At 43.2% G+C, this 27,511-nt stretch overlaps 1 protein-coding gene across 9 annotated transcripts in view; it reads right to left on the bottom strand.

Annotated features, from left to right (window-relative positions):
• Positions 1-18,015: 18,015 nt before the first annotated feature.
• Wasf3 (WASP family member 3) overlaps positions 18,016-27,511 on the bottom strand; it is a 91,095-nt gene continuing 81,599 nt past the window's right edge. For 7 of the 9 annotated variants that reach the window (XM_075972462.1, XM_075972483.1, XM_075972472.1 and 4 more), the window contains 3 exons: positions 24,567-24,833; positions 23,026-23,390; positions 18,016-21,228 (listed from right to left, as the gene is read on the bottom strand). In XM_075972462.1, coding sequence (XP_075828577.1) covers positions 21,071-21,228; positions 23,026-23,390; positions 24,567-24,833 — 790 coding nt within the window. In that variant the 3' untranslated portion in view covers positions 18,016-21,070. Of the gene's footprint in view, positions 21,229-23,025; positions 23,391-24,566; positions 24,834-25,625; positions 25,793-27,511 lie in introns of all 9 variants that reach the window. The other 2 variants (XM_075972529.1, XM_075972536.1) reach the window with 1 other exon arrangement.

The raw sequence follows: 27,511 nt of genomic DNA, 5'->3' as shown, positions 1-27,511 counted from the left end.
TAAAAATTTCCACTTCCTCCCTACATCCCATTTCCCTCCCCCTCCGCCCATCACCCTTCCCCCTTCCTCTCCAGTCCAAAGAGCAGTCAGGGTTCCCTGCCCTTGGAAAGTCCAAGGTCCTCCCCCCTCTATCCAGGTCTAGGAAGGTGCGCATCCAAACAGACTAGGCTCCCATAAAGTCAATACATGCAGTAGGATCAAAACCCAGTGCCATTGTCCTTGGCTTCTCGGTCAGCCCTCATTGTCTGCCACGTTCATAGAGTCCGGTTTGATCACATGCTCCATCAGTCCCAGTTCAGCTGATCATGGTGAGCTCCCATTAGATCAGCCCCACCGTCTCAGTGGGTTGGTGCACCCCTCGAGGTCCTGAATTCCTTGCTCATGTTCTCCCTCCTAGTGTTCTTCATTTGGACCTTGGGAACTCGGTCAGGTGCTCCAATGTGGGTCTCTGTCTTTATCTCCATCAATCTCCAGATGAAGGGTCTATGGTGATATACAAGATATTTATCAGTATGGCTATAGGATCTGGACATTTCAGGCTCCCTCTCCTCAGCTGCCCAAAAACTAGCTAAGGATATCTCCATGGATACCCGGAAATGCCTCTAGAGTCAAGTCACTTGCCAACCCTAAAATGGCTCCCTTAATTTAGATATATACTACCCTGTTCTAATTTCTTAATATTACTCAATATTTTCATTTCAAGGGATTGTGAAAATGAGTTAAATCCATTAAGATAATGCAATTTTATGAGTGTACTTTTTTGCATTTGGGTTATAGTCGTTGTATTAGTTACTTATTATCTATTTCTGTGATAAAACTCCAAGATAAAGGCAATATATAGAAGAAAGATCCATGACAATGAATTAGAGGTAGCAGTTGGCAAGGGACTAGAGCAGTAGTGAGAGGTCCGGTCTAGAATCACAACAGAAAGTAGATAGCTCACTGTTGTTATTAGAAGGCTTTATAATTCTCAAAACCAGTGTCCAAGGACATAAGTGTTCCAATAAGTTGATACCTCTTTATGCTACCCATAAATATCTACCAACATTAGACTATGTATTCAGATATCGCATTATATGGGGTCATTTCACTCAAACTGCCATAATCTCATTTATTATTCTAAAATTGTGATTAGAACCTCTAAGATAACATAAACTCGATCCTTTCATTTTTATAATGTATTTAATGTATGTTATAAAAGATATTCTATCCATTTACATTAAGAAGTTTATTTCATTAGAATAAATTAATTGAAGTTTATTTTATATCATACGCCATCTTTCATATATGTCTACATATATATAATTGTGTCACTTATATATCTGAAAAACATTCACCTAAGTATACTAATTCAGATAATTATATATTTTTTTCTTCCAGTTTTATATTCTCATCAAACACAAAAGAATAGACAAGATTGTATCCACAAGTTGGTGTCAGGAATAGCTGTAAGTAGTGACTTTAAAACCTTTCATTTAGAGATGATTTCAATATTCAGTGAAGAAAGAAAAGAGAATGGATTATGTCGTGATTGAAATAATCTCTATTCATCAGCCATCCTGGGTTGTACTAGAAATCAAGGTCAATAATTTCTACCTTATCTGGAAAGATTTCACATTAGATCGCTTACAATTTCAGAAGAAGTTTCTTCAGTAAAAAAAGTACAATAAATTTTAAAACACTTTTTTTCTACAAAGAATATTGAAAAATCTGAAAATTGAATGACGTATATTCAATTAAACATTCACTAGGATTTACTCAACAAAATTACATTTTGTTACAAGATATTCGTGAGATAAACATGAGAAGTTTTTCTCAATTAAGTGAGACTGAAAATATATCAAAGAATTTTCAGTCATGAGAAACATTACACATTTACTGATCTTATTAAAGCATTTCCTAGGAACTCTAATGAATAGTTTCTAGAATCCTCTTCTTAAAGTGACAAATTCCCAAAAATGAAATCACCATATGTCTTTTCTCATTATATAAGTTCATAGAAGAAGTCTGTTTTTTCTAAGAGCCAATACATACATGATAAGTGTAAGGATTATTTTGATTGTAACACAACTTCTTTTTGTTTCAGCGTGACCAGAAACAAGGGAGGCATTATATCAACAATCAAAATGAAGAGAGACAAAACAATTATATAGAATGTGGAAAGTGCTTCAACAGATATGCATGCCCCACTATGCATAAGAGAATTAATTCCAAAGAGAAGGCATACAAATGTAAAGATTGTGGCAAGTCATTTATCAGTCTCACAAACTTTCAATCTCACCAGAGAACCCATACTGGTGAGAAACCTTACAGGTGTCAAATATGTGGCAAGTCCTTTACCCGGGTCTCAAATCTTCATATTCACAACAGAATTCATACTGGTGAAAAACCTTACAAGTGTCAAGAACGTGGAAAGTCCTTTACCCAGATCTCAACTCTTCTATCTCATCAAAGAATTCATACTGGTGAGAAACCTTACAGATGTAAAGAATGTGGCAAGTCCTTTACCTGGGTCTCAAATCTTCATATTCATCACAGAATTCATACTGGTGAGAAACCTTACAGATGTCAAGAATGTGGCAAGTCCTTCACCAGGGCCTCAGATCTTCAAAAACATGACAGATAATCCTCCAACTTTTAAGCACAGTTAAGGGGTTTCTGAATAGGAGTCTCGTCCAATAGTACATGAGACCAAAAATCAACTAATAGGTGCTTATGAAATTAAAACTTTTAATTTCAGCATAAGAAAATATAATTTACATGGTGCATACAGATAATTAGAAAATCACTGGTGCAATGGTGACGTGAGAGTTATTGTGTATTTCACTTCCTGCTGATCTGGTGAGGCCTGTACTCTAGGTAGGAATCAGTATCTGGTCCTGTGTCCATGGTCAAAATACCATGGAAGAATGAAGCATATATTCCTTTAAGATGAAGCTACTGTTGTTACTTTGTGTGACAAGAGTAACTTCTTTGTAAATATTTCCGATTCTATGGATAGATGTCTTCAGCTGTCAGCCTTGGTCAGAGGTTCTTCTTTATGGAGTGCACAGCAGCAAATGCGCAGCCTCATAATTTCAGAATGTTGGAATGCCCCTGAATGCTCATTCCTAAACGGGACCTGTAGACGATCCATTCCCCCTAGACACAGGGGATGTCATTGAAGTGGGTCCTGAATGTCCTGGCTGAGGGTGAGTAGCACTGCTGTGACATGCTGTCTTTGGGCATGACCCAGCCACTGCTCACTCACAAGAGCTGTTATCACCTGCAGCTTCAGGTGACCATGTTCAGAACTGACCATTAACCTATCTGTCGTGAACCACACAGCTGGAGGAGACAGCCTGCTGGTGGAAGAAAAGCCTCCTAAGCTTTTGTCTCAGGACAGAAAATAAAAAGAAAGCTCAAAGATGACCATTTGTATTACTTATCCGTTCCCCATTTCCCCCCTTTCTTCATCTGTCTCCCAGGGAAGACTCTGTCATTCCTATTCCCTCAAATTAATGAGTTTATTGAGATTAATACAGGAATATAGGCACAGAATTGCTTACAGTTGTATGAATGACTCATATCTGTAGTATCACAAAGGCCCCCATCAGAATGGGGGACTCAGGAAAACTAGAACCATGAACATGTCTGCATGGTTTGTTTGCAACTGACTGAGACAGAGGTTCTCATTTCTTCAGTTCTCCTTACTTACCACATAAGTAAGTTTGAGAGCAGAAGGTCCTTACTAATCTTTTAGCGCCAGCCTTCCCAGCCATGTTTTAAATGCTAAGTCTTATGAACTTCCTTTCTCTTTCCGTAGAATTTTGTGAGACTTAAGGAAATTCTCCTACTTAGGGAAGAGCACACCTGTTGTAAATCCCATATCAAACAGTGATTCTCGAAAGCATACATGCTAGGTATAAAGAATGATTGGTTTACATTTTGGACTGTACAGCTGTATGCATTTACATATATGCATGTAACAGCAATGAATGAAAAGACGGGTCATAAATGAGAAACAGAGCAAGGGAGAGTGCAGGAAGGGTTTGCAAGAATGAAAGGGAAGAAAAAAAAATGCAAGTACAATCTCAAAAATAACAGAAACTCTTCATGTCAAAAAAGGAAATTTTTGCATATTACTTCACGTTTTCCTTAAAATGTTAGTTAGTAACACAAGATCACCATCTACCATGGAGCTCTGCAAAAACTCTAAAGCTACACACCCGTCCTGAAGTCCCTGGTGGAGCAAACTTTATTGTTCACCTCCTCTCTAAGCACAGCTCCATCATGCTCAGTGACTCGGCCATAAACACTGCTTCTCTCATACATAGTTTTTCAGGAAAACCTATCATTCATCATCTTCCAGTCCATGATATTTCTGAGACCTCTTCTTGAGATAGCCAAGCATTCCGGGGCTTAAAACAAAACAAAAGGCATGGAGTTAGGAATGTTGGAAATCGGAGCGTGGATCAGGAATTGTTTTAGAGGAATGAAGGAAATATGGTCAAATTATGCTGTACACATGGACGAAATTCTCACAGAATTATAAAATTGTCTATGTTAAAAGTCACAGCTCAATAGCATTAAAATCTGATGAAAACGTTTATCTTTTGAAAGAAAAGAGTGAGGAAGTCACTCTCAGTGAAATTGAGATTTTGACATTTGACAAGAAGCATTTTCTTTTCAAACGCAAATAATGGGGGTCTGGCCCAGTTGATTCTCTTGTGCTTTTAATTGTCTTCTTTCTTTTCCTTAGGAAGAATTACATAAAGCCTGTGATTCTTTTTTTTTCTTTTTTTTTATTGAGAAAAGGAAAAAAAAGTTTCCCCCTCCTCCTAGCCTCCCATTTCCCTACCCCTCCTCCCACCCTTCTCCTCCTCCTCCCACACCTGTCCCCCTCCCTCTCCAGTCCAATGAGCAGTCAGGGTTCCCTGCCCAGTGGAAAGTCCAAGGTCCTCCCCCCTCTGTCCATGTCTAGGAAGGTGAACATCCAAACTGGCTAGGCTCCCACAAAGCCCGAACATGAAGTAGGATCAAAACCCAGTGCCATTGTCCTTGACTTCTCATCATCCCTCATTGTTTGCCATGTTCAGAGAGTCCAGTTTTTTTTGTGTGTGTGTGTTTGTTTTTTGTTTTTTGTTGGTTTTTTTTTTTTTTTTTGGTTTTTTCGTTTCTCTGTGGCTTTGGAGCCTGTCCTGGAACTAGCTCTGTAGACCAGGCTGGTCTGGAACTCACAGAGATCCGCCTGCCTCTGCCTCCCGAGTGCTGGGATTAAAGGCTTGCCGTTTTAGCCCATGCTTTTTCAGTCACAGTCTAGCTGGCCTTGGTGAGCTCCCAATAGATCAGCCCCACTGTCTCAGTGGGTGGGTGCACACCTCTTGGTCCTGACTTCCTTGCTTATCTTCTCCCTCCTTCTGCTCCTCATTGGGACCTTGGGAGCTCAGTCCAGTGCTCCAGTGTGGGTCTCTGTCTCTATCTCCATCCATCACCAGATGAAGGTTCTATGGTGATATGCAAGATATTCGTCAGTATTGCTATAGGATAGGGTCGTTTCAGGTTCCCTATCCTCATCTGCCCAAGGAACTAACTGGGGACATCGCCTTGGGCTCCTGGGAGCCACTCTAGGTTCAAGTCTCTTGCCACCCCTAAGGTGGCTCCCTTAACTAAGAATTGTGCTTCTGTGCTCCCTTATTTAACCTTCATTTATCCCTATCATCCTGTTTCCCCAAGTTCCCTCATCCTCCCCTTCTAACTTTTCTCTCCCCATCTCCCCTTACACTTAACCCACCCCACCCCCAAGATTCCACTTTCCTCCCAGGCAATTTTGTCTACTTCCCATAGGCAAGAGGATAACTATATGTTTTTCCTTGGGTTCACCTTCTTATTTAGCTTCTTTAGGTTCACCAATTGTAGACATTTCTATATATCTGAGGACTCATCTGGGCTCATGTGGCTCCAGCCAGAACTGTCAGATTGAATCACCTCTTCACTCACAACATCATAGCTTCAGTGAGCTCTTCTGGTTCACCAATTTTTTATCACTACCTGTACGACTTCCCTTTGTTTGGAACTAACCAGTCTCTAAAAGTCTGAGGATCTTCCTCAGATGCTCCTCACTTCAGATGACTCATCCCTCCCAATCCCCATCATCCTGACCTAATTTATCAGGATCATTAATTTCTCATCAATATGGATCTTAACAAAGGGAAGAGCCATTCCTGCACAGTACTTCGAAAGGAAGCCTTCAACTCCACACAGATAATGTTCTAATGAAGTGGGGAGCTAGATCTCTGGCTTTGAAAGGAGGATGTGCCAAAGAGCTTCCTTTCTGACGTCAGAGAGTCTCCTGATATGGCACCTTGGTTTCAGGTCATATTTGGAGTGAGGAAATTAGCCAGAGAGGAAAGGGCTGTACTGTGGGAAGCAGCAGACCCCTCCCTGGGCATTCTATTGTATCCTGGAGAGCCCTGGCATTCTATGTGATGTCACCAGTGCTGTGGCAACACTAACTGCCACTGGGACATCTGTTCATTGCCTACAGGTTTTGGTCATAGCCATGTTGACAAGACTGAGCAGGCTTCTTGAGAGACAGAAGGGAGAGCATCACGAAACTAGAGGGAGGCAGAAGGAAGCTGGCCTTTAACCTCAGTGTTACACATCAAGAAATAAATGGTTTTGGGCAAAACGCAGTGAGTCCTGTATAGGGAGTGGGGAACTACTTGATGATGGAAGGCTTCAGCTTGGTTTTTCATGGTGGGACACTGGATCATAGAGCTTATGGGAGGTAGTGGATCTATCCTGCTTCTCCTCATTCCTGAAGAGTAGACCTGGAGTCTAGGGTTTCTGAAGGTTAGTTTGGCCAGAGCCAGTAATGGTCAACCCTGCAGATGCTGTGCTAGTGGTTCTCGGCATTGACTCTGAGTGGGAAGGAAGGAGAGAGGGATGAATGAGGTTTCAGTTTCACTGTACTTCAGCACACTGGATTTCATTTGGTTGTGGGTCACTAATAACAGGGAGAATAAAGTCCCCTGGCCAAAGCTGGAGAATCTCACATTTTACCTCAGAGCCACTTGCAAGGCAGGAGCCATCAAGTATTGCTAAGGCTTCTGAATCCTGCCTTTCAATAGCCCCTCATCTTTAATTTGAGTGTAGGAATGGGCCATCACTCTCTCTGTAAGTGTCTGTTCTTGGTGTGTGAGGGCTCACCTGTAGATGCCCTGTTCTTAGGTGTCTCCAGCCTGTCCTGTCACTGGGTGATCTCAACTTTGCTAACGTCATGAGTGGTGGAATGTATTCTGCTGAAGTTGGGGGATATTTTCATCATTACCAATGTGACTCATCTTTGATGTGATGGGACACCCATAATCCCCATCACCCCCACACATTGTAACAGCCCTGTGGATCTTTCCTGAGGTGCTCATTCACTTCATGTAACTGAACGTCCTTCCACATCAACATGAGCTAATTTCTTAGTATCTTTCACTTCTCATCTTATTAAATAGAGATCTTCGGAGGGGAAGAGCCTTTCCTTGGGAATGTTTGGAAAACAATTCTTGACCTCCATACATGGTGAAGCATTAAATTAGAATGAATGAGTGTCTAACTAATCAGAAATCTCGGATTGGAAGAAGGAGGTGCTGAAGAGCTTCCCCTGTATCTCAGGGAAGGCATTTGGAAAAGCCAGCTTGGCTTTTGGTGAACTGGGGAAGATACAGTTATGAGATAAGTGATGGCAGTTGGCAGTGACCCTAACAGTCCATTCTCTGGACATTCTATTGCATCCTGGAGAGTCGTTGACCTCTTTGGTGAAATCATCAGTGTTATTTTCTTGGGGCACTCATTAAGTACTTATAGGCTTCACCAGAAGACACATAGGTTAGATTGAGCACACTGAATGGCAGAGAAATCTGACTTTTGAAGAGGGAGTTGGGGCTTGAACTGTACTTCCAGAAATTGAGTTCAGTAGCTGGAATCTTGGGAAGAGATGGTTCTATGCTGTTTCTGGGTTAATAAAGTGCAATGCAATGGTCAAGGATTGGTGATGGTTAGTTGGGCAGAAAGCCAGGAGTTGACAAGGCTACAGCTGCTGTTCTGTGAGTTCCTTCATTTATTTGGAGTGGCAAAGAAGGCCAGCAGGAGGCACAGACAATGAAGGTGTGAGAGTAGGGTGTTGCTACAACTCATCCTCAGTGCATTCTTTAGGTTCTGTGAGTATCTCATGTGAAAATTCCCTTCTATGCACCAGGGTCTCAGACATTCAGTGACTTTTATTCCAGGTGACAGGTGAAATGGATTCGTCAGGCTAAGCACTGGAGACTCCAGGAATTTTCTGCATGACATCAGGTATGAGTTGATACTTCCACAGCAGCATGGCTGGGTGACATACACCTTCCAGGGCCAGTGGGGCTGCAGGGGGGCTGATGCACACAGCTCACCACAGTGAATGGAGACAGAGGCGTGGCTTATGGGCTCCCAGCTTAAGGATAGTTGTCCTGCTCTCTGGGTCTTCACTGAGTTCCATGCATTCACTCTTCCTCAGGCCTCTTCATGAACTCAACATGATCTCTCCTGGACCTGTGCCATACAACTGTATAAATTTACTTATGTTTATCTACCTGCAGGGAGTACCGGAAAGACATCAACCCCAACCTCTGTCACTGAGCAGGAGCAGCAGATGAACGAGGTGGAAAAACTGCCACGTGCTTGTCCTTTCCATCAGAAGACCGCCTTTGTAGGACTTGCTGGACCTCAGTTGTGAACCACTCTAATAAACCCTCCCTTAATATATATATTTTTGCATTATTGGATCTGGGCTGTGTGTACATATGTGTGTCTGTGTATATGTATGTGTGTCTGTGTGTATGTGTATTATTTCCAGTAGTTCTGTCCCTTGGGGAGCACTGACTAATATTGCTTGTTCTGTCTGCATGTGTGCCTCAGCACAACATGAATGCAGTACCCAAAGAAGCCAGCAGAAGGCAACAGATCATGTTGAACTGGAGATGGCACCTGTGGGTGCTAGGAATGGACTCCATGTCCTCTGCAAGTTAAACTACTAAACTATCTCTCCATTCCATCTTTATGATTTCTCACCAATATTATTTTCTTGATACAGTTCAGTTCTTCAGGTGGTTTGAATGAGAATGGTCTCCATAGGCTCATATGCTTAAATAACATAACCCCTGGTTGTTGAACTCTTTGGGGAAGGATTAAGACGTGTGGTCTTGTTGGAGTAAGCATGTCACTGGGAGTGAGCACAGAGGTTTCAAAAGCCCATTAGCCAAATTGCTTTCTCCCTGGCTCCTGCCTGTGAATGAGATGTTTATGGACACATATTCTTTTCTTTTCTCACTTTTTTATTGATTATTATTGAGCTCTACATTTTTCTCTGCTCCCCTCTCCCCTTCAACCCTCCCCCAAGGTAACTATGCTCCCAATTTACTCAGGAGATCTTGTCTTTTTCTACTCTCTACTTCCCATGTAGATTAGATCTATTTAACTCTCTCTTAGTGTCCTCATTGTTGTCTAAGTTCTCTGGGATTGTGGTTTGTAGGCTGGATTTCTTTGCTTTATGTTTTAAAAACCACCTATGAGTGAGTGCATTTGATAATTGTCTTTCTGTGTCTCACTCAAAATAATAAATAATAAATAAAAATAATGTTTTCTAGCTCCATCCATTTTCCTTCAAAATTCAAGATGTTGTTACTTTTTCTGCTGTGTAGTACTCCATTGTGCAAATGTACCATATTTTCCTGATCCATTCTTCAGTTGAGGGGCATTTGGGTTGTTTCCAAGTTCTGGCTATGACAAACAAAGTTGCTATGAACATAGTTGAGCACATGTCCTTGTGGCACGATTGGGCATGCTTTGGATATATACCCAAAAGTGGTATTACTGGGTCTTGAGGAAGGTTATTTCCTAATTTTCTGAGAAATCACCACACTGACATCCAAAGGGTTGTATCAGCTTGCATTCCCACCAGCAATGCAGAAATGTTCCCTTTTCCCAACAACCTCTCCAGCATAAGTTGTCATCAGTGTTTTTGATCTTGGCCACTCTTACAAGTGTAAGATGGAATCTCAGAGTTGCCCTGATTTGCATTTCTCTGATGACTAAGGATGTTAACATTTCCTCAAGTGTCTTTCTGATGTAGGAGGGTCTTCTGTCTATGTGTTACTTTCATTGGTTAATAAAGGAACTAACTGCCTTGGACTTTTGATAGGCCAGCCCTTAGGTGGGTGGAGTAGACAGAACAAAATTCTGGGAGGAAGAAAACAGAGTCCATTAACAATCTATATACATTACATTTTTACATGAACTACACAATTACAATACCCTAGTCAAGGTCAGAAATACATATACATATAACAAGATTGACCTTAAATTTATATCAATAAAGTCAAATCCATGCCAATGCAAATTATTCATATCTCTATCATACCCCCTTTAAATGTAAAAGAACATTTATAAACAATATTTGGGAATATGGGCACAGTTATTTCTCTCCAAACTGCTTCGTGCTGAATGGGGGCACTGTTATTCAGGTCTTTCATGGTATAACCTGTGTGCTAGGTTCATCTCAGTCAGCAGTTGAGTGAAGTAGTTTTTTGAGGGTATTCACAGGAACCTTTCAGGAGGGTGTGGTCTATCATACCATATTGGTATAGAAGCAATCCACAGGGTCTCATCCTCTGTGAAAACAAATGAAGAATCTCTTTTCCAAAGTATCATATCCTTAGATCCAAATTCTGAAGTCAAGGTATTTTCAAAATATCAATCTTGGATTAGTTTAGCAGCATTTATAAACAAATATCTTTTAGCAGCTGTTGCTCATTCCTCAGCATTGAAACAATTCAAAGAGAGCATAATAGCATACAGTATCAAGATTCTCTTTGTATTTTCCATCTTTATGTGGCTTTATTTTTACCTCTAATTCTTTTACTTTTACTTTTACTTTTATTTTTTTTTTTGAGACAGGTTCTCTATATATCTTTGTCCTAGAAAAACTCCAGACCAGGATGTCCTTGAACTCTCAGAGATCTGTCTGTATCTGCCTCCCAGGCATTGGGATTAAAGGTGTGTGCTACCAAAAACTCTACCAAAGAACTCCTACAGCTGATAAACACCTTTGGTAATGTGGCAGGATACAAGATCAACTCCAAAAAATCAGTGGCCTTCCTATACACTAAGGATAAAAAAGCAGAGAAGGAAATAAGAGAAGCATCACCTTTCACGATAGCCACAAATAGCATAAAATATCTTGGGCTAACTCTGACCAAAAAAGTGGAAGATCTATTTGACAAGAACTTTAAGTCTTTGAAGAAAGAAATTGAAGAGGACACCAGAAAATGGAAGGATCTCTCTTGCTCTTGGATTGGGAGGATCAACATAGTAAAAATGGCAATTCTACCAAAAGCAATCTATAGATTCAATGCAATCCCCATCAAAATCCCATCAAAATTCTTCACAGATCTCGAGAAGACAATAATCAACTTTATATGGAAAAACAAAAAACCCAGGATAGCCAAAACAATCCTATACAATAAAGGATCTTCTGGAGGCATTACCATCCCTGACTTCAAACTCTATTACAGAGCTACAGTATTGAAAACAGCTTGGTACTGGCATAAAAACAGAGAAGTCGACCAATGGAATTGAATAGAAGACCCTGACTTTAACCCACAAACCTATAAACACCTGATTTTCGATAAAGGAGCTAAAAGTATACAATGGAAAAAAAAGCATCTTCAACAAATTGTGCTGGCAAAACTGGATGTTAATCTGAAGAAGAATGAAAATAGATCCATATCTATCACCATGAACAAAACTCAAGTCCAAATGGATCAAAGACCTCAATATCAGCCCGAACACACTGAACCTCATAGAAGAGAAAGTGGGAAGTACTCTACAACACATGAGCACAGGAGTCCACTTCCTACGTATAACCCCAGCAGCACAGACACTAAGGGCATCATTGAATAAATGGGACCTCCTGAGACTGAGAAGCTTTTGTAAAGCAAAGGACACTGTCACTAAGACAAAAAGGCAACCCACCAACTGGGAGAAGATCTTCACCAACCCCGCAACTGACAAAGGTCTGATCTCCAAAATATATAGAGAACTCAAGAAACTATAGACCGTAAAAGGCTAATCAACCCAATTATAAAATGGGGCACTGAGCTGAACAGAGAATTCTCAACAGAAGAAGTTCAAAAGGCCAAAAGGCACTTAAGATCATGCTCAACTTCCTTAGCGATCAGGGAAATGCATATCAAGACAACTTTAAGATACCATCTTACACCTGTCAGAATAGCTAAAGTAAAAAACTGTAGTAATAGGAGCGGCGGGGCTGCGTCCCCAGCACCCCGCCACCCTGCCACCTGCACAGCTAGCTTTATACCTGAAATAACAACACACAAATTGTATTCTTTTAAACACTGCTTGGCCCATTAGCTCTAGCCCTTACTGGCTAATTCTGATATCCCAATCAACCCATCTCTAATAAACTGTGTAGCACCGGTCTTACCGGGAAAGACTCAGCATGTTTGACCTGGCGGCTTGCTTCATCGCGTGCGTCTGCCCGGGAGAGGGGAGCATGGCCTCTGTCTGATATGTCTGCCCCAGAGAGCAGAGCTATCCAGTCTGAGCTCACTTCCTCTTCCTCCCAGCATTTTGTTCTGTTTACTCCACCCACCTATGTTCTAACCAATAAAATGGGCCGAGGCAGTTCTTTATTAGCCAATGACCTTCCTCCACAAAAAACACCAATGATAGCCTTTGCTGGAGAGGTTGTGGAGAAAGGGGTACACTCATCCATTGCTGGTGGGAATGCAAACTTGTGCAACCACTTTGGAAAGCAGTGTGGCAGTTTCTCAGGAAATTCAGGATCAACCTACCCCTGGACCTAGCAATACCATTCTTGGGAATATACCCAAGAGATGCCCTATCATACAACAAAAGTATATGCTCAACTATGTTCATAGCAGCATTGTTTGTAATAGCCAGAACCTGGAAACAATCTAGATGCCCTTCAATGGAAGAATGGATGAAGAAAGTATGGAATATATACATATTAGAGTACTACTCAGCAGTAAAAAACAATGACTTCTTGAATTTTGTATACAAATGGACGGAAATAGAAAACACTATCCTGAGTGAGGTAAGCCAGACCCAAAAAGAGGAACATGGATGTTCTCACTCATATTTGGTTTTTAGCCATAAATAAAGGACATTAAGCCTATAATTCATGATCCTAGAGAAGCTAAATAAGAAGGTGAACCCAAAGAAAAACATATAGGCACCCTCCTGAATATTAACCTTCATCAGGCGATGAAAGGAGACAGAGACAGAGACCCACATTGAAGCACGGGACTGAAATCTCAAGGTCCAAATCAGGAGCAGATGGAGAGAGAGCATGAGCAAGGAACTCAGGACTGTGAGGGGTGCACCCACACACTGAGACAATGGGGATGTTCTATTGGGAACTCACCAAGGCCAGCTGGCCTGGGTCTGAGAAAGAATGGGATAAAACCTGACTCGCTGATCATAGTAGACAATGAGGACTACTGAGAACTCAAGAACAGTGGCAATGGGTCTTTGATACTACTGCACATACTGGCTTTGTGGGAGCCTAGGCAGTTTGGATGCTCACCTTACTAGACCTGGATGGAGGTGGGTGGTCCTTGGACTTCCCACAGGGCAGGGAACCCTGATTGCTCTTTGGGCTGACGAGGGAGTGGGACTTGATTGGGGGAGGGGAAGGGAACTGGGAGGCGGTGGAGGGGAGGAGGCAGAAATCTTTAATAAATAAATAAATGAATAAAGACTCAGAATGAAGGTTATATGTATACCTGAAAGCCGATCAACTGATGAACTTGAACAACTGCAGAGAGGTTGGGATGGTGCAAGCCCAGAGCCAAATTATCTTAGGCATCTGTAGCTTCTTCACAGCCATTTATTGCCATCTTCTCTACATGACCCTACATTTTTGTGACCATTAGGTAACTCTTTGGAACATACAAAAGCCACTACTTTCCAACCAATCAAAAGCTGAAGATGTCTGTTGACTGAGGTTTCTGTACTACCTGGTCCCACAGTAGTTCAGTCCCAAAGAAACACACAGAGGTCTACATTAATCATAAACTGATTGACATATTGCTCAGGCTTCTTATTAACTCCTTTTTACATCTTATATTAGCCCATTATTCTTGTCTGTATCACGTGTTGGTACCTTTTATCAGCAAGGCGTTCTCATCTTGTTTCCTCTCTGTCTGGGTGATGACTGCAGACTGCGTCTTTCCTCTTCCCAGAGTTCTCCTGTTCTCATTGCCCCACCTATACTTCCTGCCTGGCTACTGGCCAATCAGCATTTTATTAAAAATAACATAAGTGGCAGGATAAGGACAAGGATCATTGTCCCACAGCAGATGTCCTCAGGCAGCACCTGAGGCCTACAGATCCCCCACTCTGCTTTAACTCTCCTTCCTAATGTTTCCACCAATGTATGTGACAGGTGCCCTGATTGATGAGTCTCTTTGTTCTGCCACTGTAAAATCTCCATGAAGAAGTTGGGGAAACATAAATCTCTATCCGTGGGCCATGGTCACTCATAATTGGTGTCAGCAACCCATATCAAATGAGATATTAAAGTATCCAATCTTACAGTATTGACCAGTATCAGCACAAGACATCCCAAGACCAAGTTTTCAGTACCAAGATTTATTTCCCCCAGATGGACAAAAGTCAGGGAAACAGAGACAAACACGGGAAATAGTGGATGAGGAACAGTACAAAAGGATATTTGTCCCAGAGGGAGAATGGACTGCCTTTGGATAGAAAGGAGACAGACATGCCCCATAGGCAAATGGCAGTTTTTAAGGGTAAAGTGAAATCCCCACTATAGGATGAGGTGTTTGATTTTGTTTGAACATGTTACTTCGGGTATTTGGGGGGGGGGGGTGATCAATACTTTGATAGCTGGACCTTGGTAGTCATCCTGAGGAAGAAGTTGTCAAATAAGGGAATAGACTTTGGTGGCTACCTTTAGGAATGCAATAATGTTTTTTTTAGCAAAGAAGAGGGAATAGGGGTAGGGCAATGCCTACCTGAGCCATATTCACCATGCTTGGGCCTACTAGAGCCCTTCAAAATGTATTTTCCATTAGCAATCATTCTCATAGAAAATGTGCCCATCTCAACATGGACAAAGTACATGTATATTTCATATGAACCAAAGCCTAGAAATCATGTAAAACTATCTCTACAGAGAGGCCAATTCTAAATTAATGTTTAGGATTTATATTTTAAGTTTGATTGTCAAAAAAGTTTAGAAAATTTCTTAGCATGCAACAAGAGTATTTTAACAATCTACTCACCATTTAAATTAAAGATATTGATCATCCGTCCAGTACAGCCTGTAACAAGATAGTTTCACAGCCTCAGTTTCCAGAATTAACATTTGAGAGCACCAAACCATTGCAGCAGGAGGGAATATTGAAAATCCTATTTGAAGCAGGCAACATTTTGGTGAGGCTTGCTGGAGGAGAGTCTTGTATAACCAGTTTTCCTGCAGTCTTGCATTTTACGGAAATGATTAACTTCTTACGTCTTAGCTGAACATCTTTTTAGAGAAAAAAAGGGGGGGAGCTCTATGGAAGCAACAGTTTTACATATCAAATATGTGATCTAAAAGTCATTCCCACATACCCTTATCATCAGGGACACATCTTTGAGGCAGAGGCAGGACACTATAACCACAGGACAGAGTTTATTATACTAGTTGTTTTGAGATATTTTTCTGCCAAAAGAATTAATCCACAACTCTTCACTTTACTCTCACACAAATTCTTCAGACATTGGCAAAAGACAGTCACTTTCTTCACCAAAATATCACAATGATTTCTAAGCAACATATTAAAATTCTCCTCTGAAACCTCTTGAGTAAGACCTTGACAGTTCAAATAACTCTTAGTGTCTGTCTTCCATGCTCCTACTAGTATGGCCCATTAAGCAGTGCTTAAAGCATTCCACTGCATTCATAACCCAAAGTCCAAGATCCTCCAAACAAAAGCATGGTCAACCCTATCACAGCAATACCCCAGTCATTGGTAACAACTTCTATCTTAGTTAGGGTTCTTTCATTTTTTTTTTTTTACTTTATGTGTATGTATATCTGTGTGAGGGTGTCAGATCCCCTGGAACTGGAAGTACAGATAGTTGTGAGCCACCATGTGGGTACTAGGAACTGAACCCAGGTCCTCAGGAAGATCAGGGAGTTCTCTTAACCATTGAGCCATCTCTTTAACTCTCACTGTTTCTAATTGCTATGAAGAGATACCATGACCATGGCAACTCTTATAAAGGAAAGCATTTAATTGGGGCTTGCTTATACTTTCAGAGGTTCAGTCCACTATCTTCATGACTGGGAGTATAATGGCATGCAGGCAGATGTCTGGAGTAGTAGCTGAGAGTCCTACATCTTACAGGCAGCAGGAAGTTGACTGAGACAGTGGACAATATCCTGATCATAGGAAACCTCAAAGCCTGCTGCCATGGTGACACCATACCCACTCCAACAAAGCCACATTTCCCAATAGTGCCACTCCCTATGATATCCTGGGGGCAATTACATTCAAACTACCACAGAGGGTCACTGGTACCTTATCTAGTCAGGACTCTCACAGGTGGGACCAGATCCAATGACCTTGTCTCTCCAAACACCTTGTTTGTTCCTGCCTCTATAGTGAAGAAAGCAGGGTGTTTTCACAACATTCCTACCACAGAATGACTACTCCATGGGAAACATTTTTAAAAATCAAGGAAGACAGACAGATGTCTGACTACTGGCAGGATGTTTGTTCCCTTGCCTATGACCCGGAATGAAGCTTGGAGGAGCAGGAATCCTCCTATGGGTGCAACTCCACAGCTCTAGAGGCTCAACCATTGCCCAGAAGCTCACATGGGGAGCAGACTGGCCCACGGATCTGACCTGCAAGCTGCTATGAAATGACTTGGAAGGGTCACTCACTTTGTAAGACACATCTCTGGGAGGTATCAGACTCACACCTTCATTGTGCCTACACATCTTGGAGACTCACAACAGTCCAGCACAGTGGCAAAAGTATTGAGCTGCCACCAGCATCCCACTGAAGTCTGAGCAGAAGGCTGGGCTTGGAATCTCAGTTCTGTCTCCATGCAGTGGGCTGGCTTCTGTCCTGCTTCCAGTGAGAACTAGAGTAAGAATCATCACAGATGCCTGGGGTGGCATCTATAATCAAAGACTGGATACACCATGTCTTTAGAGACAGTTTGCGTTTACCTTCTGTTTACAAAGGTGGGAAACCCATCCTCTCATTTCATCATTTGTCAAGAAGCTGCTCGCTCTCCAGGAGCCTGGGCACAGTGCAGAGGCTTCTGGGTAGGTCAAGTACTATGCTCCAGGCTCTGCAAAGATTCAGGCGTCCTGGGTAAAAAGACTCACAGTGCAGGCACAGGGCACTCCTGGTGATCAAAACAGCTATCCTAGGAAGCACATATTCGTTTCCTCACTACCTGCACAGTCTAGGCTTGATTTCCAATGCTCCACAAATGAAATGCTACCCCAGCTTGTGTTCTGTATCTAGCCAAGTCACAATAAACAATGTGACTTTACTCTAGTTTCCTTCAGCGAAAGAGGGAGAGCATCCTCCTGAGCAGAAGTAAATAATAAAAATACCTCATATTCCACGAGTGTCACAGATTTTTTATGATTATTATGGAGACTCAATGTAGCTAAGACCATCACCATCCTGGTCTCTCTACCCAATGATCATGTTGTCACCATGTCTCAAGAGTCATCTCCTTACACTAGTGCTTCCCCATGGTGTCCGCAGAATTCTCTCTGAATCTCTGGTCACACAGAAATTTAACACAGATCATATGGGATCTTCTGTTGTCTCCTGAAGACAACGTCAACTAAAGATACTGTATGTGCCCAGTTTCTTTTCCCATGGAGTTGAGTACACCGTGTTGTCATAAATAAGCAGAGCCCTGTAGGGTTACACGTGTGATTTTATTTAGATGTTATCTGTGATCTATTGTAAGATATACAAACAGATTAAAAATTGTTTGACAGTTTTTAATACCACTTTAGATTCAATTCACAACTGCATTGATAATACTGCAAGATAAAGATACTCTCCTTCATAAAACAAAAACTCCTTGCTAGTCTTGCTGACACACTCTTTGCAGTCTTTAAGGGATTCAAATGTATCACATATATCTGCTGAAAATATTACAAAGCTTTCATGACCCTTTCCATCCTCTGCTCATAACAATTCTGATGTGTTAAAAAAATGTATGGGGATGAAAACATCCATCTTCTAATAGCATCTTAGTGAATAAAATCTAAGTATCAAAGCTCATGGTTTGAGCACTCATTTGCCTTCTGGGGTGCAATGATGTGCAGACTCAGGCATCATCTATCCACTACCTACCCATGCACCCATCCATCTACCACCCATCCAGACCTCCACCCATTCGTGTATCCACCTACAATCGCTTCATCTATTTACCACCCATTCGTCCATCCACCCATCTATCATCCATCTACCCACTTAGCTACCTACAATCCATCCATCTATCCATCCATCTGTCCACTTCCCACCCACCCCTCCATCTATCCATCTGCCTGAGTCTATAAAATGAGAAAAAAATGTCAGAAACTCATCTAAAATACATAGGGACACAAAAGCTGGGAACAATTTAAAATAATCTTAAAATTTATAACTGTAATTCTAAGATTGAAATTCATAGAAATAGAATATGCTATGAAATTCTGTTCTTCATTTGTTTCAGCAGATACTTTTTAAAAATAAAAACAGAAAATTTAAACATTTTTGTTTTGTGCTCTTCTGTAAAGTATTTTATTAGAAGCAACTTGGGTTTAAACTTTAGACTAGATCAGATTTGCCGAAAGATACTCTACAGGTTATCTAAATGGGATTTTAGCCACTTTCTATTCTTTCAAGAGTTACAGAATACATTGGGCAAAAGATTTCTCACTAGCTATAAAAACAAACTAACTGGTTGATGAAACTATAAGACAACCAACAATTGATAAGCTCCCAAATATTTATGAATAAAGTGCCACTAACTTCATTATATATGATATCAGAAAAGAAATCCTGACAATGGCTGGTAGCTTTAATGTATTTCCTCCACCCTGAGAACGTAAGGGCCCTTAAAAGAAGGAGTGCTGCTAAATGTGAGTTCTGGGGTCCACAGGGAACAACAGAGGCAAACTACTGTAAGCAGAACAAAAGACTCAAAATGGCCAAGTCCTGAGGATGATGCCAACGTGGTAGGTCTCAGTGCTGGAAAAACAGAAACGAGAAAGAAACATAAAAGCTTCTTTAAATTACTAACATGATAGCAAGTCTCAGCGATGGCCATGTGTGTACAGGGTCCAGGATGATCACTGGAGTGCTTGCCAGTCCACCCAGCACAGAGAGCACTGGGACACACGCCAAAGCAGGGCACAGACAGGGGGCTGTAGATGGGTTTTTACTGTCAACTTTGATGTGATTAAACCTATACCAGCAGGTGTTACAAGATGGCTGCCCAAGTGGACAAGTGTCCTCTCACACAGAGGGTGATATGGGCAGCTGGGTGATGTCCCCAAACTCATGAGCAAACATCACTTGTTACTACCCCACTGACATTGTGCATCAACGGACACAATTCGTCCCAGCTTTAGATTCTTCTTTTTATCCAAAGTGAGCGATACTAACATCTGCAGTGCATGTACTTCATTTGAAGTGTGTACATAAGGGGTCCTGGGGAATCCACATCCTAGCACGTCCATGAGGTCCTATCTGTAACCCACCTGGAACACCCAGTGACTTAGCTAAATGAGTAGCTGTCCTTCCTCCAGCAAAGCTGACACTGTCTTCCTGGAGTCAGAGCCCCGCCTACACCAGGGACCAGACAGCAGAGGGGAAGTCAGGGTTCTCTGCCATGGCAACTGGCTGGATCCAGTTTATATGGTGAGGTACTTTTTAACATTAAAATGTGCCAACAACATGAGAGAAGACTACTGTGCTTCAGGAGGGGTGAAGGCCTGTTTGAGAGACCGAGTGTGAATCCAGCCACAGCACCATGGGTCGTGAACAGCTGGCGGCATTTCTCAGCTAAACCCAAGCTCCTAAGGTTCTGAGCAAGTGGGGTGAGGTGCTGAATTATGCTCTCTCCATGGTAACAGAGGAGCAGGGATCCCAGGAAATGACATGTGTACGTCTCATCTGCACTGGGTGGAGTAAGAGGGGATCAGATGCGGCAGCTTTGCCATGTAAGTTCTGCAGACCCTGGACAGCTTGCATCTGGCCTGGCTAACTGGTGTCCACCCTAGCAGGGCTGGCCACTATAGTGAGTTCCATTTGCAAAGTTGAACAGAAGTCACTAGTGGGCACTTTCCATGTGAGTCCCCTCAGGGGCCAGCGCTTGAAAAGGGAACTCTCTGTTGTGGGCGCAAAAGTAACAGAAGCAACAGAGCACACAAAAACAGCGGACACACATTCACTTGGAGGCCACCAGGCCAAGAGTCCAAATGGAGGAACGTCTCATTCTGACTTGTTAAACCTCTCCCTCTAGAACCAAGTCCACCTGGAAATCACCCTGCAGAGGAAAGAAAGAGTAAAGCAGTGCCACCTACTGGTTGGAAGACATCACTGCGACACAGCCATTCATCTTGCAAAGACCTGACGCTGGGCAGCTCCACAGACACAGGGCAAGTCTGCCGGATCAGGAGGGACAAGAGTGAAGACTCTCCCAGCGGAGAGGGAAGCGAGATGCTATTTCGGGACTGTGCAGTAGTTACAGCGTATTTCCTGGTGTGCAGCACAGTGTGCTGTGTTTAGTGGCACTTAAGTATTACACAGTAAATACTCAACAATCCAGAAGGATGTGCAGAAGCAATAGCACACTGTTAATACAAAAGTTACTAAAGCTACAGGGTAATACCACTATGTGGGTGCAGAAATCACACGCGCTCCTAACACACTTCCATACGGTGCCCTGGCTGTCCCCCTGCTGCCTGGCCCTGTGCGATTCAGTCGGACCAGTCATTCTCGTCAAACTCAGAGTCATCATCTGAGTCACTGTACTCCACAGCAATGCGTCTAGACAAGATTGTGGCCACATCGTTCCCGACTGGCTCCCGTTTGGCTTCCTGCTCACGTTGCTCCTGCACCTTTTTCAACTGGATTCCTGAAAACACAATGTGAGGAGGAGAGTCAGTATCTTTGCTAGTTCGCAGTGAAGGAAAAAAACCAAACAGGTCTCCCTGTTTCTACTGAGTCTACAAATACAAGGTGGTGGCCATCTGAGGGTGGAGAAGATGTGTGTGCCAAGTCTACTGCAGGTGATGGACACAAAATAGAACCTTCTGCACAAGTGGGTGGTAAGGCAATATGCAGGGAATTTAATTTAATCTGGACCATGTTAAACTTTTCTCTTTGACAGAATTTCAGACTTATGGGCTAGCTCTGAAACCAGAAGGAAAATATCCCCACATTATTTGCCCTGACAATGCTGGAACAAGCTTTCCCAATCTGTCACACACAGACATACTGACATAGGCACAGACACAGACAGACAGACAGACACACACACACACACACCACATGCCATCACGTATTCACTTTTCTCTGGACCGTTCAGGAGTTACATGGCACATAATGTCCCTATACCACTAAAATACTCCATGTGGTCTTTCTTTAAGAAAACATCAAAACCAGAAGTTATCATAGATGAAGACTGTTACTATTTTCTCTATAAATATTATTCAAATGCCACCACTAAGCCAATCTACTGGGGGCATTTTCCCTGGCTCAGGTTCAACCATCTCCTTCCTTATTTGCCCCCATTTCTGGTAAGCTTTAATCTGGACAGTGCTTTGATCTCCGCATTCGCGAGCCTCACATCTGCAGAGAATGTCGATGGTCTTTAGGAACACGGCAGTCACTGGTTATGGACTCACTAGATTGGCCATGGGGGGTACAAGAGCACATCTAGTATTCTCTTCCTTTGACAGGAAAGCTCACACACACACACACACACACACACACGTGCGCACGCTTAAGGTATTCTGGCTTTCAAACTTCAACTCTTAAAAAACTGGTCTATCAATGATGTTCAAAGTACTTGGAGGGAATTTTTTAGTAGTTTGCGAGTGAGTGTGTGTGTGTGTGTGTGTATGCACGTGCGCACACACACACACACACACACACATGTGCGCACATTGGCCTGGTTCAATGAGCTCAGGCAGAAGCAGAGGCAGCTGTACGTCTGCTCTGTCAACGGTATTATACCAGTGCAGTTCCTAGGGTTGCAGACCAGCAACTGCTCTTACTTATTTTCAGCTGAGACAAACAGAAACTAGGAGGCCACACGGTCCCCAAGGCTCAAGCAGCTCCCTGCATATTCCACAGTCTGTTGCTTTCTTGGCCACCCTGGGCTTTGACTGGTTATGGATGAATGGTTCTACACACAGGTCTTCCTGGAAGGCCCTGGGGCAGTCAAACAGGCAAGGGCTGGACTCCCTCTACTGAGTATACACGATGAACATGACACCACCCCTGCGTTGGGGACTTGGGTTTTTTGCCTGGCACAATCTGTATGCTGCTGAATAAATGCCAGAGCCACTGGCTCAGCACATTGAGCTTCTCTGATGAGTCCAGAGTAAACTTAGATTTGTTTACAATGAACCCATTGCTGGCAGCTCACTTTCTTCCATTTTATTCTTGTGGTACAAAGTGGAGAAAGGTCCTATTACTTAATCTATCACTTGATGTTTAATTTCTGGTTTCTTGTCAAGTACACCTTTCCTGAACTTTTAACTTTTTTATTATAATGTGTTTCCATGTTACCTGTAAAAGAATTCCAACTTATTAAGAAAGTAACAAAGGACAGAATGTGCAATTATCTTTTGAGGGTGGTGTAGCCAACTGAACCCCAAAGCAGTCTCTTCCAAAAGGGAGACTGTGACACGGGGTGTGCACTTACCCATCCGGATGGCAGCCAGGAGGTCACTTCTTGCATCACTTATGGGTGGCTGTGTAGGTTCTGGGCGCTTTGCCTCAGTGACAGGGGGACCATGCAGTGGGGAGGATGAAAGAGAAGAGGGGCCAGGAGGGCCAGGTGGAGGAGGCGGGGGACCTGGAGGAGGCGGTGCTGTGGCCAGGAGCCCAGTGGAGGGCTGGTGAGGAGGAGCGGGGTATGTGGAACCAGCTGAGGCGGGGAACGGGGGCTGTGCGGGGATCTGCAGAGGGCTGACGAAGGCAGTTTGTGCTGAAGGAATCATGGGTGGAGGGGGAGGTGGCGGTGGTCCTGAGGGGTTGTAGTATTCAATTATCTGTGCTGGAAGCACCCTAAGGAACAATAAAATACAGTCACCCAAGTGAGCAGGGAGGGTCACACCTTCCTATTTCTAACAGAGCTTATCGAGGGGATCCTGTCAGAGACAGTGCATGCTGGCTGCAAGCTGAACAGTCACTGCGGGGTACATGTGTCCACTCTGAGAGTCAGTTCCTTCCAGTTTTACATTATTCATCGTGACAATGAAAACGCACTGAAATGCACCTAAAACAACCACTTGAAAAGCATGGTCAATTCTTGTGGATGGCTAGGGATATACACGGCAGTAGAAGCCTAGTACTCTTTCCATCCTGGGTATCTCAAAGATGCTGTGTAGCTCCTAACTTTATCTCAGGAGGCCTCTGAGGTCAAGGAGACAGGGGTTGGAAGGATGCTGTCTTCTCTGCCCCAGTCCAATGAGAATCTCTAGGGTTAAGGTGCCCAGCAGTGTGTCAAACACCCCAAGAGACAGAGCAATGGTTTTCAAAATCACTGACTCTCCATGCACCTGATGGAGCAGCCTTAAAACACATTCTAGTAATCCCAGCTTAGCCGAGGCCTAAGGATAGGAGACACCTAGACCCTGTGCTCTCCTTTTTCAGGCTGTGGGTATAACTGGAAAGCAAGGCCAGCACTCGGGTACAGACACATTGCTGTATTCAACTTTCCTGGGCATAGAAACGAGGGAGCATTTTAAAGAGTAATTCTGAAAGAGCTAACGATAACCGACCAAAATAAAGGGGAGGGGCCCAAGTGAACTCGCACATGATCAGGAAGGGTGTGTACACAGTGGAGGCATTCAGCTCACAGGGCAGAAAACAAGAAGTGTAGGGCAGAAATCCTCAGGAGCCCGGAGGCTGAGAAAGGGGGATACAGGATGAATGGCGGGGAGTGGCATTCCATGTTTTCATTGTCTATGGCCAGCACTCCCTGAGAAACTCGAGGTGTGGGCAGGCTCACAAATAAGCACTTTAGCCTTTATTGATGAACAGGGACACACACAAACACACTGTCCAGCTGAGATGTGGCTACGAAATGAGATGGTCAGTGGTGGGGTTCTATTTTATTTGACACAGATTCCGTCAACACAGACACTAAGCCCAATCATTCTTGACTATATTCTATGTGATAAACTTGTGTCTACCAAGACACAAATTCAAGAGCAACAACGAACATGAGTAGCAATTTACCCATAGTCGGCTGGAGCCACTGAAGTAGAAGCCTGGGACCCCTCTGGGGCCTGGGGAGGAGGTGGGGGCGGTGGCTGCTGAGGTCTGTTTAGAGCCATGTGCCTTGCTGAGGCAGACGAGGGTCGATACTCATGCTCAGCGCCTTGGTTTGTGGCTCCATGCAGCGGTGCGTCCCCAGCTGGGCAGGACGGTGTCACCGGCTGTGGTTGCAAAGAGTGGCTGGGAGTAGCAGGATAAGAGTAATCGGTGACGTCGGATGTGTGCGACCTGATTTCGGAGGAAAGGGGACGAGAGAAATTGGAGTTTTAAAAATGTCCCCTAAGAGGTAAGTGCATATCTACGAGTAACAGCATTGTCAGTACACAAGGATGGGACAGTTATTCCTTTTAAAAGTTAAAGTTATCCCTTTAACTGGACAACTAGATCCAGTCCCATGAGAGCTCTGAGCACAACACAATTATTTTAGCAGCAAGCCCCAGTGTTAGATGGATTCAGAGTTGATGCTTTGATAGGTCAGACCAGTAAGCAGGGACCGGCAGAGCCTTGTTGTCACAGCATTCCATGTATTTCTTTATGAAGACAATGCTATATGTCAAACACCATTTCATTCACAAACAACATCTCGGATGAACTTCAGAGGCAATAAAATATGACAGCATATAATTAGAACAGCAAGAAGAGAAAGTGGGGGGTCCACCATGCAATAGTGAGCCGCACTTGTCTTAAATGGCAGGAATATTTTTTACCCAAAGAAGGAAAAGCAACACTGACAGTTTTCCTGGGCTGTAAGCACACCGTCACAACAGAGCTCTAAAAGGAAAGGAGACCTTGAGTGAGTTAGTGAGCAGTTCGGAAAGAGGCTGACGATGGGCATCCTGCAGAGCCTGGATGGGAGGAGGGTAAGAACCAGCATATGTAGCAGCAGCCACAAGCATGTTAGTAGGAGGCACGCGTTCTCGCCTGAGTTACAGGACAGTCAGTAGGGGTTGCACAACCTCTCATGATGCTGAAGCAGGGCTTGACCTTGGGCTAGGGATCCAAGAAAGCAAAACGACAAACCCTCTGGGCCTCCTGTCTTCCTTCGCGCTCCCTGCCTGATCCAGTCTCTTTGCGTCACTCATGAATTCAATGCCCATTTTCCTCCTCTCCCACTCTTCTCTTCTTGTTCTGACTTTTCTCACATATACTTGTTGGTTCCTGTTAGGATTCAGCTTGTGTTTCTCTCTCTGAAGGGAAACAGGTAAACATACACTGGGGATGTAGAGAGAACAGGAATGAAGATACAAGCTCATGTCTGCCTTTGGGGCTTTGTGGGTAGCTTCCCCCAACCGGAGTACAGACCAAGTCAGAAGAATCTACTCCTTCCCACTGTCCCCTAACTATAGCATAAGAATTATCAGCTGATTTCTCTCCTCTGTCAGCAGTGGTCTAGACTGCGATGTGCACACGGCGATGTCTGGCCCACTCTTCCGACTGCTAGCAACGGAGTTACACTATTTTAGAGGTAGAGGCTGTCAGTCCTGTACTCAGGTTCTGTGCATTCCAAAAGTATAAACGGATCTACAACTATGGTGTCACTGGTGATACCCATAGTCTGCTAAGTAACTAGACGACCGATGTGTCACTCTCTAAACAAACCGTCATCCAGGACAGCACGGAATGCCTCCAGTGAGACACAGGATGCTCTGTGGTACAAATGAGAACTCCATTCTTGGAAAACAGATTTGAGAAATAGCAAAAAGGAGCCAAGACAAAGACAGAGGTGACACACAATTGTTGGGAAAAGGAAAATATAAGATTTCTACAGGGCAGGACTCTGATGAAGGGTGAAAACGGGAGAAGTAAAGGGGACTGACCAGGTGAAGAGTGAAGGACCGGGAAACAGGGGCTTGCCAGCAGGCTGTGGGGGCAGAGGGCTCAGAGGATGCTGACTGAGTGGGCAGGCAGAAGTTGCCAGGAGACACCACCGATGTGGTGCTGAGGGACGTGATCCTGGGGCTCTGCAAGGTCAGCCTCCATGTGTTGCAGCAGAGAGAACGGGTGGGTTAAGATAAAGAGGCAGGGAGGAGGCTGTTCACCTCCTGAGAGAATCCCATCAATCCCCAGGGTTTGCAGAGAGGCTGCTGAGCAGAGCCGCAGCACTAAAGTATAGCCCAGAACTGGATGGGAGAAACTAGGGCAGGCTGGATGTGAAGATGCAGTAATTTCTGACTACAGGGAACATTCCATCAACTGTGCATCCAAAACTTACAGTTGGAGACAAGCCATGCCTAGCAATCTGTAAAAAAGAAGGCAGAACTGGAGTTTAGCTCACCTGGGCTGAGCTAAAACACAGTATATACAACTGTCTTGTGCGCACACCATGAAACTTGAGATTAAACTTTCCTTGGTATCTTTAATACACCACTAAAAATCATGCTTTTATCAAATAATATTTAAAATAAAACAATATTTAAAAATAAGATATTTTTAAGAGTCAAAGAGCTAGGTATGTTGGTGCATGCCTTTAATCCCAGCACTTGGGAGGCTGAGGCAGATGGGTCTCTATGTGTTTGAGGTCTTTAAAGCCAGTTCCAGGGCTCCCAGGGCTATACAGTGAGACCCTGGGTCAAACAGACAAATAAACAAGCAAAACAAAGCAAAATAATAATAATAATAATAATAATAATAAAAGTCCATGAAAAATGTGCGGCATGATTCCAATTTTGTAAAGATTATATCCCACACACAGGTGCAGAAAAAGACTAAAGACAGACACAGCAAAATGCAAATGTTATCTCTGGATAACATTAGGATGGATATTTAATTTTAATGTCTTTCTGTAATATCCAGATATAAGTATGTTTTCTTCCATAATAATATAAGGTTAGGGCTGAAGTTATGGACGACTCAGCAGCTAAATACACTGGCTGCTCTTGCAGAGGACCCAGGTTTGATTCCCACAT

Source organism: Microtus pennsylvanicus, chromosome 1 (genome assembly GCF_037038515.1).
Source record: "Microtus pennsylvanicus isolate mMicPen1 chromosome 1, mMicPen1.hap1, whole genome shotgun sequence".
NCBI classification, from domain to species: domain Eukaryota; kingdom Metazoa; phylum Chordata; class Mammalia; order Rodentia; family Cricetidae; genus Microtus; species Microtus pennsylvanicus.
The sequence above is the reverse complement of the archived record's forward strand: the minus strand, read 5'-3'. Positions and strand labels throughout refer to the sequence as shown.